Source organism: Coregonus lavaretus (assembly GCF_964263955.1).
Source record: "Coregonus lavaretus genome assembly, chromosome: 23".
Classification (NCBI taxonomy): domain Eukaryota; kingdom Metazoa; phylum Chordata; class Actinopteri; order Salmoniformes; family Salmonidae; genus Coregonus; species Coregonus lavaretus.
The window spans coordinates 40,945,070-40,966,760 of record NC_140010.1 but is presented as its reverse complement, the minus strand read 5'-3'; the positions used below and the strand labels follow the sequence as shown (position 1 = coordinate 40,966,760).

The window sequence follows — 21,691 nt, the reverse complement described above, 5'->3', positions numbered from 1 at the left end:
TCACCCAGTAATGCTATCTGCAGGGTTAGCTCCAGGTAAATATTGCAATCCTTCAGCCATTCCTGGACCTGTGACCAAAATCAAGCTACAAATGGAGAGTACCAAAACAAATGATCTAATGATTCTGTCTCTTTTGCAGTGATTTAATTCAGACTGTGTCCCCAGAAAGCTGGTTTCAGTCTGATTTATTAAGCAAGGGTTAACCCTTGACTGCCAAGCCTTAGTGCAATTTCTGAATCTCGATAGACCAAATGCAAATAGTCCGGGTAGCCATGATTAGCTGTTCAAGAGTCTTATGGCTTGGGAGTAGAAGCTGTTAAGAAGCCTTTTGGACCTAGACTTAGCGCTCCGGTACCGCTTGCTGTGCAGTAGCAGAGAGAACAGTCTAAGACTATTGTAGCTGGAGTCTTTGATAATTTTTAGGGCCTTCCTTTTTAGGGCCTTCCTTGGTTACGGATTATATGTATTTTCTGTTGTTATGATTCAATGTTGTTATGTTGTGGTTTATTTTTTAAACTGATGCAAACCAATATAGTAGACTGAACTTGAGATTTAACTCAATATGAGAAAAAATTGAATTGTCAGTTTACTTCCTGAATTGACTGAATTTAAATGGAATTGACCACAACCCTGCTTGAGTCTTTAGATGTGTAAATAAGCTCAATAGTTACAATTATTTATTTTAAGCCTATTGAATAACAATCATTATTTTTGTTTCACTGGAGTTCTATGTAGCCTAAAACGTGTTCCAGTAAAAAAGAGTGCAAATTCTGACAAGCCGTAAATCCAAAATGTCTGTGAAAAATGAGGTCCATCAATGATGTTGCAATAATGAATCATTTCTGGTCTTTATGTAATAACGTACAGAAAACACAATTTCCCACAACCCTTCCTATTTTACCCGCCCTATATTAAAATGAGAAAGTAGGTCTAGAAAGACAACTCGACATTTCATTGGTCGGTGAACCGGCATTGGGACACGCGACAACGAGCTCATTCTTTCTTGTGCGTTTCCAACATCGTCGCAGCCGCCGGTGAAGAGGAAAAAGACCGGTAAGAAAACGCTAGCATGATATTTAAACATATATAAACCACAACTAACATAGTCACAAATAGTTTTTAAATCTTGTTGAATTCAGTAAAAAGCATCTGATAAATTGTTGGCAGGATATGTTTGTTTGGAATTGTTTGAGAACGTTAGCTAGCATACCGGTAAACTAGCTAGTTTCTAGCTACTACACAATGCAATGAAAAGAGGACCACGAGTTTCTCGGCATTAGCCGCCAGTTAGCTGACCGGCGTCCGTGACTCTAAAATCAGTTTGGGATTTCTATCCAGTGGGATTATTGGCATCTGACAAATCGAAATATAACAAAGCCCACACGGACTTCCTGGATTTGTGATAAGATTGCTTAGCTACTAGTTTGAGATTTGGAGGTAGTTTGGCTAGCCGGTTTGAGCTAACTTGGTAGGGCCTCAATATTTCAGTCACCAAAATACAATGGCCCAGCGCGCCAGTTTAACAGCTAGTTAGTTAACGTAAATTTGCAGTTGGCTAACTGATTAAATGTTGATAGCTAGCGAACGTTACGTACAGTTCTGAGCGAATATAACTTTAGCCAGGTAGCTAGCCATGGTAATTTAAATGTCAGGAAAGGAGTATGAGGACGATACGTGAGGTTAGCCATAGGCCACCTGGCTAGCTACCCCAGTTATTCAGTGCCTACTGCTATGCTGGAAGATAACTCGGCTGGCCAGGTATAGGATGCTGGCATTTATTAGTGTTGAGCAACAATGTTAGGCCCGGAATACACTGACGTATCGCCATAACACCAATGTAATGCGCAATATGATTAGTTAGCTAACTAGCGCTAGTTGCGAAATATGATTAGGTAACTGCGCGTAAATTCTATCGTCGGTCTAACTTGAGCAATTCTCAATGGATCGTCTTCGATTGCGATTCGTATGAATGGCAACGGAGGACATGCAAGCCGTTCGACTAAAGCCAGATCAAGCAGAGCTTTAAGAGGGTTAAGTACATTTAATTGGTCATTTAGCTGGTCAGCAACATGTTTCACGATGACGATAACAAACCCTTTCCAACCAAATTGATATATTACTTCCATTTGTCTTGGTGTTGGGATACAGAATGACTCCCAACATTGGCTTGCTAGGCGTTTCCATTTTAGGCGCCGTGTCAAACAAAACGAAATGGCACGGGCCTTTTGACTTGAAGACTGCTTACCATATTAGCTTACTGACCCAGTTTTCCCTGCTTTGTCCCCCAGCTCTCTGTCTTCAGGTTTAATTTTGTCGAGGTCAACAGCAGCCATGCCTTCAGACCTGGCCAAGAAGAAGGCGCAGAAGAAGAAAGAAGCCGCCAAATCCCGGCAGAAGACAAAAAAAACAGAAGATGGAGAGGGAGAGAAACCAGAAGAAGGCCAGGAGAATGGAGGCATAAGCAATGGTAATAGTTGTCGATCATAGATCAACTAAAGAAGGGCTCAAGTCTAAATCCTCTTCACAGCTACTTAAAGTTTCAGAAATGTATTTGTATTCCGGGTGGTTGTTCTCTCATGTTAAACAGGGGTAGGCTGGTATGCAGATGTATGTAAGTGGAGATGGGTAACCCTTCATATGGAGAAATGACTGACTAATCGGCCCTCCATGTCACTGAGTTACAGGCGTGGAAAGCCTGACCAAGGAGATGGATGAATTTGAACTGAAGAAGACGGAGGCACGGGCGGTGACCGGCGTGCTGGCATCGCACCCCAACAGCACGGATGTGCACGTCACCAGCATGTCGCTCACCTTCCATGGGCAGGAGCTGCTGCAGGACACCAGCCTGGAGCTCAACTCGGGCCGCCGCTACGGCCTCATTGGCCTCAACGGCACTGGTAAGTGGTGACCATCACATGGGGCGTGTTCAGTAGGCACAAAGAGGAAGTAAGCGCTTTGAATGTGTTTTGGGTAGGAATTTATCCATTAAGACCCTTTTACATTGGAAAACATTTTGCTGTCGTGTGCTCTAATGAACATGACCCAGTGCCCTTGGGAAACCTATTTTTGCTACGTCATTGCTCATTTCAGTGTTAGTTACACCCATCCACAAGGGACATCTTTCTGCCAACTCAGCCTTTATCTCCTCAGGACATAATATGCCCTAGTTTTACCAGGTGTATGTATTAGCCCCGTATAACATTAATAACTGAACAGTAGCCGTAGACCCTCTATCTTCTGTGTAGAAGTTTATTTGAACTATCCCCACCTTATTTACAAATACAAATTTGAGCTCTACGGGGACTCTAAAATGACACATTTACAAATCCTTCTCTTTCCAGGTAAATCCATGTTGCTGGCAGCCATTGGCCACCGCGAGGTACCTATCCCAGAGCACATTGACATCTACCACCTAACCCGTGAGATGGCTCCCAGCGAGAAGACTGCACTGCAGTGTGTCATGGAGGTGGACGAGGAAAGGATACATCTGGAGAAGGAGGCAGAGCGCCTGGCATCCGAGGACTGTGAGTTGCTTCATAATGGTGGCTTGGTTGTAGTAGTTCTGTGAATTACCATGTTACCATGGGAACTGTGCTCACTGTGGCAGCTTCCCTTCCTAGGCGTGGTACACTACCTCCCATGTCCCGAATAGTCCTGCATAATGTGTTCCCTTCATGATGTAGCATCGGGACAAGGGCACAAAGGCTTAATTGGTGGGATAATATCCTTGATTCAGTTTTGCTCCAACCAGTTATAAGAGATACCACAGAGTAAAAGTTCCCTTTCTCTCCACCCAACCCAACTCTTCTCTTCTTATCCTCCTCGTCTCCTCTCCTCCACCCAAACGCTCATCTCCTTCTCTTTTTTCCTGCTCCCCCTCTTCCTCTCTCTCGCTCCCTTTTCTCTCCCCTAAAGCCGAGTGTGAGAAGCTGATGGAGCTGTACGAGCGTCTGGAGGAGTTGGACGCAGACAAGGCGGAGGTGCGGGCCTCCCAGATCCTCCACGGTCTTGGCTTCACCGCCCCCATGCAGCAGAAGAAGCTTAAGGACTTCAGCGGAGGCTGGAGGATGCGCGTCGCTCTGGCCAGGTACAAAACCCTGTACAGTACAAAGACAAACCTTTACCTACACTAATAAAGCGTCTCCGTGCATATTTGGGATCTGGGCCTGTGTTCATAAAGCTTCCAAGAGTAGGAGTGCTGATCTACGATCAGTTTTAACTTTTGGATCATAATGAAGAGGATCACATGGACAGGTGTGACCGGATCCTAGATCAGCACCACTACTCTGAGAATACGGCCCCAGCTCCGCCCCATGCCCCTGTTCATTCATTATAACATAAAAAGCGAAACGGATCCTAGATCAGCACTCCTACTGTGAGACACTATATGAGTACAGGCCTTGAGCCCAGTCTTTTTCCTAGACTCTCTTAAGCCTCGCTTCAACTGTCTAAACCAGTCCAGAAAACTGTCAGTCTACATGAAGAGCCTTGGGATAGGGGCTGTGAGGGTTCTGTTTGGAATTGGCTAAATAACATCAAGCCACAAACACTTTTTTCTTTCCCACTTTATCTTTGACTGCCCTAACTTGACCAGTCGAATCCTAACAAAACATGGACACCAACTATATTCTACTGATGCACAGGCGTTTGGCTCAGAACTGTTTGGAAGTGATGTGAAAAAAGGCCGAATGATAACGCCGCCGCCAAGCAGTATGTTCTCAGTGCAGCGGCGCAGTGACAAAAATTGACCGAAGCGTTTATCTGATCCCAGCAGTTCTGTCCACTCTTGAGTTTCACTTTGCCCAAATGCCTTTAGTCATAACTATTTAAGAGGTTTTAGAGTAAAAAATATCTAAATCACAACCTCAATAAGACCTACCCGTAAATTGTGTTTTTCATTCGCACATGCCCTGTTTATTTTTTTTATTTTTTTTGGGGTGTGTGTGAATAAGCCTATTTTAGCACTGTTATTTTGAAGACCTACTAACCTGGGTTTGTGGGTTCCTTGTCTCCAGGGCCCTGTTCTTGAAGCCCTTCATGTTGCTGCTGGATGAGCCCACCAACCACCTGGACCTGGACGCCTGTGTGTGGCTGGAGGAAGAGCTTAGCCAGTAAGGCCATTTACACACAGGACATGACTTCTCTAGAAACAATTGTCTGTATCATTACTTTTTAATGTGAAAAGTCACCTTAGATTGGTTGAAGGCAGGTTTCTGCTATGACATGTAAGTGTTCTGGATTGATCGACAACTCGAGGTAAACTGGAAAATCGAAACACTACGTTTATATGATCTACTCCTCTTTAAGCCGCTATTATTGCTGCTGTGACATGATGTAAACAAAAGGCCGAATTATAGTGCCCCTGCCAGGCAGTGTGTTCTCAGTGCGGGGGCACGTTGACAAAAACTAGACCGAAGCGTTTATCTGATCTAAGCAGCATGCCAAAAAGAGTAGAGCGGATGCCACAGGGTTTGTTAGTTCCAAGATAACATATTTGTTTTAGACATTGCACATGGAGTTTATTGTTCTGTGCTAACTAGCTATATACAGGTAACTGCCAAAATAAAGGAAACACTGACAGTGTCTTAATGGGGCGTTGGGCTACCACGAGCCAGAATATCTGGAACACTATTGGAGGGATTCTTCCACAAGAAATTCCATCATTTGGTGTTTTGTTGATGGTGGTGGAAAATGCTGTCTTACACTCCAGAATCTCCCGTTAGTGTTCAATTTGGTTGAGCTCTGGTGAGTGAGACAGCCATGGCATATGGTTTACATTGTTTTCATGCTCATCAAACCATTCGGTGACCACTCGTGCCCTGTGGGTGGGGGTATTGTTTCATGTCAAAATGAGGGGTGTTGGACAAAACCAAGTCATCAGCGAATGGATCATCTCTAACCAACCGGTGTCACAGCCAATGACACATTTTCTAAATGTAGCTTTACCCACGCATGCTCTGGCCCAACCCATCGCTTTCTGCGACCAATCGGAATAGGTAAGAATGTGTTTTGCGTTTTAGAAATTGTTGGGGGGGTACTCTGATCCCGACTCATTATGGAGAAGAAACGAATGTCTGTGGGCGTAGCGTTTGGGTAGCCAGGCAAGGCATAGCCATGGGAGCCAAAATAATGGCCTGCCCAGCATTTTTAGACATGACCCTAAGCATGATGGGATGTTAATTGCTTAATTAACTCTGGAACCACACCTGTTTGGAAGCACCTGCTTTCAATATCCCTCATTTACTCAAGTGTTTCCTTTATTTTGGCAGTTACCTGTACCTTTGACTATGTTCCCTGACATTGTACAAATAATCCCTATGGTTTGTGTAACTCAAGCATTGACATTGTTGCTATTTAGAAGTGTCCTAAGTTGCAACCTTTCTCTTATTCTACAGATTCAAACGTATTCTGGTCCTTATCTCCCATTCGCAAGATTTCCTCAACGGCGTGTGCACCAACATCATGCACTTACACGAGCGCAAGCTGAAATACTACACGGTAAGAGCAACTGCACTCCACCATGAGCCACCATGGACCAACAAGATGTTTGTGTGGTTTAGAATAATTCTCCAGGTCTGAGCAGTTGCTTTTCCTGTCTTCAGTTGATAAATAAACACTAGTTCATTAAACTTACTTAACCAAATGGACCCAGTTAAAGCTCAGACTTCAACCATTTACAGGGTTCGTACGGTCATGGGAAATACTGGAAAAGTCAAGGATTTTTTTTTAATGGTGTTTTCCAGGCCTGGATGAGTTTTGGAAAATGATCAAATCCGAGAAGTTTTGAAAAGTCATGGACATTAATTTCTGTTTAATGTGATATTCAGGCAGTTAATATTATATCAATAAAATTTTAAATCAACATTTCTGCCAGGACTTTTTGACGAAACAAACAATTCACTTTGCTATTGTGAACAGTAACTGTAGGAAAAAAAGATCTGATGTAGCCTTTATTTTGGATTGTGTGGCTTCAAAACTTGTTGTAGATGCTTCCATTTGATTTGGGTATCCAATGTATGGGACATTGCAATTCGATAGATGCTATTTGGCCTGCAAAGTAAACACTTCTAAGTTAGGTAGCAAAGATACATGCCTATACTCGGAAAGGTACATTTCCTGAATTTGTGGGCTTGCTTCAGCTGAATAAAAAGATTTGTAGCCTACCATAGCCATTTCATCTTTGATATATTGAATGAGCTAATTATTTCAAAAGGAACAAAATATATTTGGTTGCAATGTTACACATCAAGGGTGGTCAACCATCCTTCAGGAGAGCTTATTGGGTGTGCAGGCCTTTATTCCAGTCCCTCTATATAAATAATAATAATATGCCATTTAGCAGACGCTTCTATCCAAAGCGACCTACAGTCATATATCAAACCACATTTTAGAAATTTGCTCCTCAACCAAACCTTGATAAACTGGCTTTGTGATTTGAGCAGGGCTTGATCAAATTTGGTTAGATGTCATGGAAAAGTTATGAAATTCCACCTGTCAGAATGTTTATTGAACTCTGCACTTACTTGTTATAGTGTATTTTGCCTTGGTGAGTTACTATGATTTAAAAGCTTACTATTTTCAAGTCATAAAAACAAAGTAAAAGAAAAAAGATGTGGGAGTACATCCCTTTAAGTGTAAAATGGTACACAATCATCTAAACTAATATTTGTTTACTTCCTTAAAGGGTAACTATGACCAGTACATTAAGACCAGGGAGGAGCTGGAAGAGAACCAGATGAAGAGGTTCAATTGGGAGCAGGACCAGATCAAACACATGAAGGTAAAATCCCCTTTCTCTCACGACACTTTCACATACACAAGTAGTTTGGCAATATGTATGTGAAATTCGGGCCAGTAATATGTGATACGTCAGCCATAGTGATGGGTTATTTTGGAACCACCAAGCTTGTGGCCGATGAGGAAGTGTTGGTAGTGAACTGCTTCACCAAATGTCAGTTTTGTAAACCCCACCCCCCCTCTTCTCTCTTTTTCTTACTTTCTTTTATTTACTACCCCACCAGAACTACATAGCCCGGTTTGGGCACGGTTCAGCCAAGCTGGCCCGCCAAGCCCAGAGTAAAGAGAAGACGCTGCAGAAGATGGTGGCCTCGGGCCTGACTGAGAGTGTTAAGAATGACCAAGTAAGTCTATTTAGTGACTTTGACAGGGGTGATGGTGCTTCCCATGGGGTCAGACAGGTGCTCTTTTAGGTATAACAAGTTTGTAGTTTTGGCTACAGCCCAGAGTTTTTCCATGGGCGGGCTAGTCACATGATCAGGAAAATCTCTTGACCCTAGTTATAGTGGATGTTACTGCAGGCAGGTGACCAGAGTTTGGGTGTACTCTATTTATGAAGTCGCAGATTATAGTCAGATTTGATACATCATTTTTTTTTGCAAGTGACATTTTGATGTTCCTTTCCTACTGTGCTTTTTTTGTTGGTTTGCTGCTGTGACATGATGTAAACAAAAGGCCGAATTATAGTGCCCCTGCCAGGCAGTGTGTTCTCAGTGCGGGGGCACGTTGACAAAAACTAGACCGAAGCGTTTATCTGATCTAAGCAGCATGCCAAAAAGAGTGTAGCGTAGACGCCACAGGGTTTGTCAGTTCCAGGATAACAGATTTGTTTTATATAATTGCAAAAGAGAATCCATAATCTCATAGCTTCCTTCAGGGTGTCACAAGGCAGGAATCAAAGAATAACACCTGCAAACCATCCTGAACTCATAACTCATTATTCTTTTCCTTTTTTAGACCCTGTCATTTTGTTTTCCTCCCTGTGGGAAGATTCCCCCTCCTGTCATCATGGTCCAGAATGTCAGCTTCAAGTACTCTGATGACCAGGTAGGTGGTTGTTGAACCCTCTCTCACTTCTGCCTAATGAATGTTTTGCTCAATTTGTTTTATTTTGTAACTGTTCCTAAAATGAAATACTAAAGAGATTCCAGCTCCAAACTATACTGTATCATGTTTTTCGCAATATTGTCTTACATTTTTCCCTTGTTTGATGTTTCAGCCCCATATATACAAGAACCTTGAGTTCGGTATCGACCTCGACACCAGAGTGGCCCTTGTGGGGCCCAACGGTGCCGGGAAGTCCACCCTGCTTAAACTCCTCATGGGAGAGGTGAGTCTTGATATTGTTATGACTATACCGTATATGGTCATTTAGCAGACTTGAATTGTTGTCCTGTTATTCGGCCATGCCATGACGCTTTACCATAAAAAGTGGTACCATTTTTACTAATAAGTGAGGATGGTCAATAAGTAGAAATGTAAGCTGTTTATTTCCTGTTCAGTTGCCTATGCATTTCTCTGAACAGATATCCCACAACTGCCTTCTCTCCATCCCTACCAATGTCTCCTCATTGTCTTTGTCCTCAGCTCCTCCCCACTGACGGTATGATCCGCAAGAACTCCCACGTCAAGATTGGAAGATATCACCAGGTACCATACCATTTTAAAGTGCACTGGTACCCTAAACTGTCTTAAATCATTTAAGTGCGTATGCTCCTACAATGCCAAAATTGGAGTAGTCTGCAAATTTAAGAAAAAATAATGCAGTTCCACTGACTAATTTTGTGCTTGGTTGTGAAGTGGATTACTTTTTATTTGATTGAAGACATTTTTACAAATCTCCATGATTCACATGGCTGAACCTACTCTTTATTTCCTCTCCAGCATCTAACAGAGCAGCTGGAACTCGACCTCTCTCCCCTAGATTACATGATGAAATGTTACCCAGAGATCAAGGAGAGGGAGGAGATGAGGAAGATCATTGGCCGCTATGGGCTGACGGGCAAACAGCAGGTCAGTTTGATCGTTAGTGATCAATTGTGATCCTCAAATATTGTCATGTCTGAATTGCAGACCTGCATTCAGATAACGTTTTGCTTTCAAATCTTTGTAATGTTTGATTGAGCGTGTCTGGTGTGCCAGGGGAGCGGGGTTTGTACTTTTGGGACTATTCCATCAGTTCCATTTGTACCACGCAAGCTCCAAGGTCAGCTTAAGTATGGAGAAAAAAATAACTATTTGAACCCAGGTCTGCAGGGTTTTAGTCAATTGAAATTCAAACCAAGTCTGTAATTGAATTAAAACCCTATATATGAATTGGGGGAACTGTCTTGTGACAATTTTCTGTTTTCCCCCAGGTGAACCCCATCAGAAACCTGTCCGACGGGCAGAAGTGCCGGGTGTGCTTTGCCTGGCTGGCCGGGCAGAACGCCCACATGCTCTTCCTGGACGAGCCCACCAATCACTTGGACATAGAGACCATCGATGCCCTGGCCGACGCCATCAACGAGTATGAGGGTGGCATGATGCTGGTTAGCCACGACTTCAGGCTCATCCAGCAGGTGCGGATCGATGAATTGGAACCTGATTTTTGTTTGAAAGGGTTGTTTTTAAAATGGAAAACGATTACCTCCAACCCTATTGAGGGCAATATGTTGGTGGACCACCGCCACACTTTCTGAACATACTCGACCATGCCAATGGCACACCGGTGCTGAGCCGTTACACTCAACTAGTATACAGTAGCGGAGTCAACATTTTGAATGAGCTTATCAGAAATGGCTCTAGTTTATTTGTTGGAAGAACTGTGATTGATGCACTTGTATGTGCTTGTCCTGTTTTTGGGTCACTATTTAACCCCTTTTCTCCTTTGTTCTCCATAGGTGGCCCAGGAGATCTGGGTGTGCGAAAAGCAAACCATCACCAAATGGAACCGGGATATCTTGGCTTACAAAGACCATCTGAAAAAGAAGATTGACAAAAATTCTCATGGTGTATAAAAAATAAATAAACTACCTCCCCAGATTCAAGACTGCACTGTCCCAAGACTGTGGACTCCCATTTTCCCATTCCCGCTTCACTTGGCTATATAACTCAAGAAGCATGTTATTTGAAGGTGCCCAATTCCTTCCTGCTTTTAAAGCCTCTTTATAGGCTGCTGGAAGGTTGTGGTGCAACCTAGTTGCCTTCCATTGCTACCCTCTTCACAGGCATACATATGGTATCTTGATTTCTCAATTAAATTAAATAATTTATCCATCAATGTGTTAGAGAACACGTGCATTTTTCCACAGTTCAGATATAGTAGGATGTAAGCCGCCTGTACCAATTTATTTCATTTTCCTCTAAAATAGCTTTTTATTATTTTGTCATTATTTAACTGTACCTGCAATAATGGGATTGTATGAATAAAGGAGCAAAGTAACTGACTTGGTTTGATTTTAGTGACATATGATAACTTTGACTCATCAGTTCATGGACAAAGTGCTTTAGCATACATAAAGCTTTGTCCTGTTTAATATCTTACACTTTTGATGTCATGGTGTATAGGTGCTCTTATTTTGAAGGCAGAAACCGGACGTTATTTCTACGCTTGTTAGCGTTTGGGTCATCGAGGGATTGACAACCGTAGCAGGTAAAAATAATTGTTTCATTGGCATTTAGGTAGCGTACGACAATTTAAAATAATTGGATATCTGCAGTCCAGCGATGTCAAAATAGCCGTAAACTACCGTTATAGCTAGTTCAAAGTTAAATTAACGAGATGGAACATTTTGGTAGCTCTTCCTTAGCAACGATAGCAAATGGTATCATTTTGTGTAGTTATGCGAACTAGCTAGCTAATTACTCTATAGAGATTAATATGCATAGGCTAATAGATAGCTAGTAGTGTTGGAAGCTACTGTACTCTTGGGGGGGAAAAATGTCTACCAAGGTACTGTACCAACAATTCACACTGGAAGACATTTACCTACATAACGTTAGTTTTATTTAACTAAAGTTATTTTGAAAAGGTAGTTCACTACATCCAAACTGCTTCGTCAAAAATTATGTAAATCTGAACTGTCAGACGGATCACTTACACTGCCCGGTGTAGCTCAGTTGGTAGAGCATGGCGCTTGGAACGCCAGGGTTGTGGGTTCGTTTCCCACGGGGGGCCAGTATGAAAATGTATGCACTCACTAACTAAATCGCTCTGGATAAGAGCGTCTGCTAAATGACTAAAATGTTAGCTAGCGTACGACAAAGTTTGGGTAGGGACGTCAAAAGTTCAGCCTGCTGCACAGACCCTATGGATGCAGTCTAAAGCTCCTAGTTAAATTGTGTTTAGGAGCATTTTTTTATATCTCAATGTTTAAAATAGTGAGCAATGTCTGTTTATTAAAGAAACTTTTCATTTCCTATGATCCTAAATTAAGATATTGAGTTACTCTGCCATATTTTTTTTACATTCTAATGTATATTACGCTACTTTCAATGTGTGGACACTGACAGTATACTAATTACACTTTTTTTTTTACCTCAGACTGGTGATGTTGGTATAGAAGTTTATAGACGACACAATATCAATTGCTTAAAACGGATGAATATCTTTGTTTTTTTTAACTGTTTTTGTCATACCCGCTGGGGGTTGCAGGATTTAGAATGCACCTATCATTTTCTTTCACAAATGGCACCGATGATTCGGGGCGGTCTCTAAATCCGCTGGCCACACACCAATACACTGATTTGACAGTCAAACTATCACTTAAATAGTAGCCAACCGTTACTGCTGATATAGTATATACTGAACAAAAATATAAACGCAACAATTAACGATTTTACTGAGGTATAGTTACATTTACATTTTAGTCATTTAGCAGACGCTCTTATCCAGAGCGACTTACAGTTAGATCATATAAGGAAATCAGTCAATTGAAATAAATTAATGAGGCCCTCATTTATTGATTTCACAACTGTGAATACAGATATGCATCTGATAACAGATGCCATACAAAAAAAATGGGCCTCACAATGGGCCTCAGGATCTTGTCACAGTATCTCTGTGCATTCAAATTGCCATTAATAAAATGCAATCGTTGTCCGTAGTTTATGCCTGCCCATACCATAACCCCACCGCCACCATGGGGTTTACAATTCACAACGCCATCAGCAAACCGCTCGCCCACACGCCGCCATACATGTGGTCTGTGGTTGTGAGGCCGGTTGGACGTACTGCCAAATTCTCTAAAATGACATTGAAGGTGGCTTATTGTAGAGAAATTAACATAACATTCTCTGTCAACAGCTCTGGTGGACATTCCTGCAGTCAGCATGCCAGTTCCACACTCCCTCAAAACATGAGACATTTTTAATCAGCTTCTTGATATGCCACACCTGTCAGGTGGATGGATTATCTTGGCAAAGGAGAAATGCTCACTAACAGGGATGTAAACACATTTGTGCACAACATTTGAGATTGAAATAAGCTTTTTGTGCATATGGAACATTTCTGTATTATTTTTTTAGCTCATGAAACATAGTGTTAGTTTAAACAGCGCTACACCTTAAACATTTGCCCCTGGTTCTATTGATTTCAGCATGATATCGAAGTGATTAACAAAAAAAAAGTGTTAAGGTACACTTACCACGTTGGCTACCCACTTAAATCAAAATGCAACACTTTAAAATGTTACTAGTTGTCTTCTACAAATTGTCCTCTGACCAGTGATGTACACATTATTCCCAGATTCCGTGTGGTTTTTGAGCTGTGTTAGTTTTAACAGGACATGCAACCTCATCTCCCCCTCTCACGCAATTGATTTCAAGTTGATAATCAATGAGTGATTGACAAAACAGTGTTGCGTTTCTTTATCAGTTTTGGTGACCACCGTATTTTACATTTACATTTTAGTCATTTAGCAGACGCTCTTATCCAGAGCGACTTACAGTTAGTGAGTGCATACATGATTTTATTTTTTATTTCAGGTAAAATAACAACCCAATGTTTATATCCCTGGACAAATGAGCTAGCAACAGCAAGCTAGCTAGCTAGCTAAATTGCCATAAATGTTTAATGCTTTTTGACCTGTCCCCAAATTAATATAGTTGGTTCAGAGTTCGTTTTGATATTTCAACCTGCGTGTCCTGATCGCATCTGGCGCACACGGACACACAAATAATAATAGTAATAATTTATTCAACTTCTATAGCACTTTTCATTACAAAAATAATCTCAGAAGCGCTTGAAAAACAAACAAGAATAAAATAAAACTCCATGATAAAAGAGTGACACTGAGACTCAGATTCCCCTCCTCAAAATGTATGTCAAACAAAAACCAATGATTGCAAAGTTGAACAAACCACACAAATCTATGCACTACTTTTAAAATGCAACATTAAAATGCAACATTCCAAAATGTACACAATACAGTGGGGGAAAAAAGTATTTAGTCAGCCACCAATTGTGCAAGTTCTCCCACTTAAAAAGATGAGAGAGGCCTGTAATTTTCATCATAGGTACACGTCAACTATGACAGACAAAATTAGAGAAAAAAAATCCAGAAAATCACATTGTAGGATTTTTTTTTTTTTTTTTTTTGTCATTTAGCAGACGCTCTTATCCAGAGCGACTTACAGTTAGTGAATACATTTTTTATTTTATTTTTTATACTGGCCCCCCGTGGGAATCGAACCCACAACCCTGGCGTTGCAAACGCCATGCTCTATCAACTGAGCTACATCCCTGCCGGCCATTCCCTCCCCTACCCTGGACGACGCTGGGCCAATTGTGCGCCGCCCATGAGTCTCCCGGTCGCGGCCGGCTGCGAAAATTATTTGCAAATTATTGTGGAAAATAAGTATTTGGTCAATAACAAAAGTTTCTCAATACTTTGTTATATACCCTTTGTTGGCAATGACACAGGTCAAACGTTTTCTGTAAGTCTTCACAAGGTTTTCACACACTTTTGCTGGTATTTTGGCCCATTCCTCCATGCAGATCTCCTCTAGAGCAGTGATGTTTTGAGGCTGTCGCTGGGCAACACGGACTTTCAACTCCCTCCAAAGATTTTCTATGGGGTTGAGATCTGCAGACTGGCTAGGCCACTCCAGGACCTTGAAATGCTTCTTACGAAGCCACTCCTTCGTTGCCCGGGTGGTGTGTTTGAGATCATTGTCATGCTGAAAGACCCAGCCACGTTTCATCTTCAATGCCCTTGCTGATGGAAGGAGGTTTTCACTCAAAATCTCACGATACATGGCCCCATTTATTCTTTCCTTTACACGGATCAGTCGTCCTGGTCCCTTTGCAGAAAAACAGCCCCAAAGCATGATGTTTCCACCCCCATGCTTCACAGTAGGTATGGTGTTCTTTGGATGCAACTCAGCATTCTTTGTCCTCCAAACACAAAAAGTTCTATTTTGGTTTCATCTGACCATATGACATTCTCCCAATCCTCTTCTGGATCATCCAAATGCACTCTAGCAAACTTCAGACGGGCCTGGACATGTACTGGCTTAAGCAGGGGGACACGTCTGGCACTGCAGGATATGAGTCCCTGGCGGCGTAGTGTGTTACTGATGGTAGGCTTTGTTACTTTGGTCCCAGCTCTCTGCAGGTCATTCACTAGGTCCCCCCGTGTGGTTCTGGGATTCTTGCTCACCGTTCTTGTGATCATTTTGACCCCACGGGGTGAGATCTTGCGTGGAGCCCCAGATCGAGGGAGATTATCAGTGGTCTTGAATGTCTTCCATTTCCTAATAATTGCTCCCACAGTTGATTTCTTCAAACCAAGCTGCTTACCTATTGCAGATTCAGTCTTCCCAGCCTGGTGCAGGTCTACAATTTAGTTTCTGGTGTCCTTTGACAGCTCTTTGGTCTTGGCCATAGTGGAGTTTGGAGTGTGACTGTTTGAGGTTGTGGACAGGTGTCTTTTATACTGATAACAAGTTCAAACAGGTGCCATTAATACAGGTAATGAGTGGAGGACAGAGGAGCCTCTTAAAGAAGAAGTTACAGGTCTGTGAGAGCCAGAAATCTTGCTTGTTTGTAGGTGACCAAATACTTATTTTCCACCATAATTTGCAAATAAATTCATGAAAAATCCTACAATGTGATTTTCTGGATTTTATTTTCTCAATTTGTCTGTCATAGTTGACGTGTACCTATGATGAAAACTACAGGCCTCTCTCATCTTTTTAAGTGGGAGAACTTGCACAATTGGTGGCTGACTAAATACTTTTTTTCCCCACTGTATATGCAAAAGTATGTGGACACCCCTTCAAATTAGTGGATTCAGCTATTTCAGCCACACCCGTTGCTGACAGTTGTATAAAATAGAGCACACAGCCATGCAATCTCCATTGACAAACATTGGCAGTAGAATGGCCCTACTGAAGAGCTCAGTAACTCTCAAAGTGGCACCGTCATAGGATGCCACCTTTCCTACAAGGCAGTTAGTCAGATTTCTGCCCTGCTAGAGCTGCCTCGGTCTACTGTAATTGCTATTATTTTGATGTTGAAACGTCTAGGAGCAACAACGGTGCTGAAGTGTGTAATGCATTAAAATCGTCTATCCCCGGTTGCAACACTCACTACCGAGTTCCAAACTGCCTCTGGAAGCAACATCAGCACAATAACTGTTTGTCGGGAGCTTCATGAAATGAGTTTCCATGGCCGAGCAGCCGCACACAAGCCTAAGTTCACCATGCTCAATGCCACACATCGGCTGGAGTGGTGTAAAGCTTGCCACCATTGGACTCTGGAGGAGTGGAAACGCGTTCTCTGGAGTGATGAATCACGCTTCACCATCTGGCAGTCCCCGACGGACGAATCTGGGTTTGGCGGATGTCAGGAGAACGCAAACCTGCCCCAATGCATAGTGCCAACTGTAAAGTTTGGTGGAGGAGGAATAATGGTTTGAGGCTGTTTTTTATGGTTCGGGCTAGGCCCCTTAGTTCCAGTGTTGGGAGATCTTAACGCTACAGCATACAATGACATTCTAGATGATTCTGTGTGGCTGCCTAAGTATGATCCCCAATCAGAGATAACGATCGACAGCTGCCTCTGATTGGGAACCACACCCGGCCAACATAGAAATAGATAAACTAGAACAACTAGCATTCACACCCTGACCAATCTAACTAGAGACATAACAGGGCTCTCAAGGTCAGGGTGTGACACTGTGCTTCAAACTTTGTGGCAACAGTTTGGGGAAGGCCCTTTCCTGTTTCAGCATGACAATACACATGTGCACAAAGCGAGGTCCATATAGAAATGGTTTGTAGAGATCGTAGAAATGGTTTGTAGAGATCGGTGTGGAAGAACTTGACTGGCCTGCACAGAGCCCTGACCTCAACCCCATCGAACACCTTTGGGATGAATTGGAACGCCGACTGCTAGCCAGGCCTAATCGCCCAACATCAGTGCCCGACCTCACTAATGCTCGTGGCTGAATGGAAACAAGTCCCCGCAGCAATGTTCCAACATCTAGTGGAAAGCCTTGCCAGAAGAGTGGAGGCTGTTATAGCGGCAAAGGTGGGACCAACTCCATATTAATGCCCATGATTTTGGAATGAGAGATTTGACGAGCAGGTGTCCACACACTTTTGGTCATGTAGTGTATGTACATATAGGTAGGGATAAAGTGACTAGGCAACAGGACAGATAATAACAGTAACAACAGCGAGTCAAAAGAGTTACTGCAAAAAGGGTCAATGCAGATAGTCCGGGTGGCTATTGGTTAACTATTTATCTAACTAACTAGTAGTCTTATGGCTTGGGGGTAGAAGCTGTTCAGGGTCCTGTTGGTTCCTGACTTGGTCTGACATCGGTACCGCTTGCCATGCGGTAGCAGAGAGAACAGTCTATGACTTGGGTGGCTGGAATCTTAAATGTTTAGGGCCTTCCTCTGACACAGCCTGGTATAGAGGTCCTGGATGGCAGAGAGCTCGGCCCCAGTGATGTACTGGGCCTTAGGCACTAGCCTCTGTAGCACCTTACAGTCGGATGCCAAGCAGTTGCCATACCAAGCGGTGATGCAGCAAGTTAAGATGCTCTCAATGGTGCAGTTGTAGAACTGAGGGCCCATACAGGGATATTTTCAGCCTCCTGAGTAGGGGTGTGACGAAGTTGGGATCCTTAACGTTAAGAAAAATCTTTGTTTTTTTTGTTTTTTCCACACTTAATTAAAATTACAGTTCAGTTATCACAAAACATATTATTTTCCATGTTATAGCCGACAGGCTATAAAACATTTACATTTAGTCATTTAGCAGACGCTCTTATCCAGAGCGACTTACAGTTGGTGCATTCATCTTAAGATATGTGGTTGTCCCACCTACCTATCACAGGCATAGAAAATAAAATGTTCCTCTAAGTAGCTATCAGTAGAGTCGGAGCTAGAAAGGGGTGGGGGGGGTGGGGGGGGGGGGGGGCAAGTGCAAGTGCTGGTTCTGTTTTTGGTGAGGAGGATTATTTAAGATACTGTTTGAAGAGGTAGGATTTCAGATGTTTTCGGAAGATGGGCAGGGACTCTGCTGTCCTAGCTTGGTTCCACCATTGGGGTGCCAGGACAGAGAAGAGCTTGGACTGGGCTGAGCTGGAGCTGCCCTTCCGTAGGGGTGGGAGGGCCAAGAGACCTGAGGTGGCTAAACGGAGTGCTCGGGTTGGGGTGTAGGGTTTGAACATAGCCTGAAGGTAGGGAGGGGAGTTCCTCTTGCTGTTCCGTAGGTAAGCACCATGGTCTGAAGATGGCGCCAACAGACATGGCCCGCTCTGCTTCTAGCTCCTAAGCAACTTTGCAGTATTTTGTTTTTTTGGGTGTTATTTCTTACATTATTAGCCCAGAACGTTTAATGTGTTATTACATACAGCCAGAAAAAACGTTGGGATATCAGAGCGGCGGTAACTCACCAGCATTACGACCAGGAATACGAATTGGATCCTTTGTTCGTACCCCCAGGGCAATTTAACTTATCCCAGAGGCTGCTCCAAGACGCCGCAGGCGGAGAAGAGGTATTCGGAGTGGACTTCTATTCCGATTCAGGTGTGCACACCATCCACCGCTTCTGAGTATATTACTCGCTAATGTTCAGTCTCTGAACAATAAAGTAGACGAGCTCAGGGCGAGGATCTCCTTCTAGAGAGACATCAGGGACTGTAACATACTCTGTTTCACGGAATCATGGCTCTCTCCAGATATACTGTCCCCATCCATACAGCCAACTGGGTTCTCAGTACATCGCGCAGACAGGAATAAAGAACTCTCTGGGAAGAAGAAAGGCGGTGGTGTATGTTTCATGATTAACTACTCATGGTATGATTGTGATAACGTACAGAAACTCGAGTCCTTTTGTTCACCCGACCTAGAATACCTCAATCAAATGCAGACCGTATTACCTCTCAAGAGATTTCTCTTCGGTTATAGTCACAGCCGTGTATATTCCCCCTCAAGCCGATACCACGACGGCCCTCAAGGAACTACACTGGACTTTACGCAAACTGGAAACCACATATCCTGAGGCTGAATTTATTGTAGCTGGGGATTTTAACAAAGCAAATTTGAAGAAAACGCTACTGAAGTTCTATCAACACATTGACTGTAGTACTCGCGCTGGAAAAACACTCGACCACTGCTACTCCCCCTTCCGGGATGCCTACAAGGCCCTCCCCCACCCTCCCTTCGGCAAATCAAATCACGACTCCATTTTGCTCCTCCTTTCCTATAGGCAGAAACTCAAACAGGAAGTACCCGTGCTAAGGTCTATTCAACGCTGGTCTGACCAATCGGAATCCATGCTTTAAGATTGTTTTGATCACGCGGACTGGGATATGTTCCGGGTAGCCTCTGAAAATACAGACAAAGTGGATTCGCAATTCAATGGCTCAGACACGAGGCGTATCTGGCAAGGTCTACAGACAATCACGGATTACAAAGGGAAAACCAGCCATGTCGCGGACACCGATGTCTTGCTCCCGGACAAGCTAAACACCTTTTTCGCCCGCTTTAAGGATAACACAGTGCCACCGACGCGGCATGCTCCCAAGGACTGTGGGCTCTTGTTCTCCGTGGCCAACATGAGTAAGACATTTAAGCGTGTTAACCTTCGCAAGGCTGCCGGCCCAGACGGCATCCCTAGCCGCATCCTCAGAGCATGCGCAGACCTGCTGGCTGGAGTGTTTACGGACATATTCAATCTCTCCCTATACCAGTCTGCTGTCCCCACCTGCTTCAAAATGTCCACCTTTGTTCCTGTACCCAAGAAAGCAAAGGTAACTGAACTAAATGACTATCGGCCCGTAGCACTCACTTCTGTCATCATGAAGTGCTTTGAGAGACTAGTCAAGGATCATATCACCTCTACCTTACCTGTCACCCTAGACCCACTTCAATTTGCTTACCGCCCCAATAGATCCACAAATGATGCAATCACCATCGCACTGCCCTATCCCATCTTGACAAGAGGAATGAATACCTATGTAAGAATGCTGTTCATTGACTATAGCTCAGCCTTCAACACCATAGTACCCTCCAAGCTCATCATTAAGCTCGGGGCACTGGGTCTGAACCCCGCCCTGTGGAACTGGGTCCTGGACAAACAACACCTCCACTTCGCTGATTCTCAACACTGGGGCCCCACAAGAGTGCGTGCTCAGCCCCCTCCTGTACTCCCTGTTCACCCATGACTGCGTGGCCATGCACGCCTCCAACTCAATCATCAAGTTTGCAGACGACACAACAGTAGTAGGCCTGATAACCAACAATGACGAGACAGCCTACAGGGAGGAGGTGAGAGCCCTGGCGGAGTGGTGCCAGGAAAATATCCTCTCCTTCAACGTCAACAACACGAAGGAGCTGATCGTGGACGTCAGGAAACAGCAGAGGGAGCATGCCCCTATCCACATTGACGGGACCGCAGTGGAAAAGGTTAAAAGCTTCAAGTTCCTTGGCGTACACATCACTGACAATTTGAAATAGTCCACACACACAGACAGTGTGGTGAAGAAGGCGCAACAGCACCTGGTACAACAACTGCGCCGCCCGCAACCGCAGGGCTCTCCAGAGGGTGGTGTGGTCTGCCCAACGCATCACCGGGGGCACACTGCCTGCCCTCCAGGATACCTACAGCACCCGATGTCACAGGAAGGCCAAAAATATCATCAGGGACATCAACCACCCGAGCCACAGCCTGTTCACCCTGCTGTCATCCAGAAGGCGAGGTCAGTACAGGTGCATCAAAGCTGGGACCGAGAGACTGATAAACAGCTTCTATCTCAAGGCCATCAGACTGTTAAATAGCCATCACTAGCCGGCTACCACCCAGTTACTCAACCCTACACCTTGGAGGCTGCTGCCCTATATACATAGACATGAAATCACTGGTCACTTTAATAATGGAACACTAGTCACTTTAATAATGTTTACATACTGCTTTACTCATTTCATATGTATATACTGTATTCTTTTCTACTGTATTTTAGTCAATGCCACTCCGACATTGCTCGTCCTAATATTTATATATTTCTTAATTCCATTATTTTACTTTTAGATTTTTGTGTGTTGTTGTGAATTGTTAGATACTACTGGAAGCCAGTCAAAGCTCGCATCCACTACAATATCAAATCAAATGTTATTTCTCACATACACATATTTAGCAGATGTTATTGCGGGTGTAGCGAAATGCTTGTGTTCCTAGCTCCAACAGGAGCGGGGTGACATGAGAAAACTTGGGAGGGTTGAAAACAAGGCAGGGTGCAGCATTCTTGATAGGTTGCAGGGGTTAGATGGCAAAAGCAGGGATCCCAGCCAACAGCGAGTTGCAGTAGTCCAGACGGGAGAGGACAAGTGCCAGGATTACTACCTGCACCGCTTCCTGTGTGAGGTAGAGTCGTGCTCTACGGATGTTGTAGAGC

At 43.6% G+C, this 21,691-nt stretch overlaps 2 protein-coding genes across 2 annotated transcripts in view; both read left to right on the top strand.

Annotated features, from left to right (window-relative positions):
* Window positions 1-972: 972 nt before the first annotated feature.
* Window positions 973-11,225, top strand: LOC311099008 (ATP-binding cassette sub-family F member 2-like). Its single transcript, XM_084139607.1, has 15 exons — window positions 973-1,053; window positions 2,289-2,467; window positions 2,685-2,897; window positions 3,342-3,524; window positions 3,916-4,087; window positions 5,016-5,111; window positions 6,396-6,498; window positions 7,685-7,780; window positions 8,022-8,141; window positions 8,755-8,844; window positions 9,017-9,127; window positions 9,385-9,447; window positions 9,682-9,810; window positions 10,155-10,358; window positions 10,680-11,225. Exons 2-15 carry the CDS (start codon window positions 2,332-2,334, stop codon window positions 10,794-10,796), a joined length of 1,833 nt encoding a protein of 610 aa, XP_083995733.1. The 5' UTR covers window positions 973-1,053; window positions 2,289-2,331; the 3' UTR covers window positions 10,797-11,225.
* A 157-nt stretch (window positions 11,226-11,382) lies between these two features.
* Window positions 11,383-21,691, top strand: part of faim2a (Fas apoptotic inhibitory molecule 2a) — a 56,371-nt gene continuing 46,062 nt past the window's right edge. Inside the window, exon 1 of the mRNA XM_084188032.1 lies at window positions 11,383-11,431. The gene's annotated coding sequence lies outside the window, so the exon portion shown is untranslated. The remainder of the gene's footprint in view (window positions 11,432-21,691) is intronic.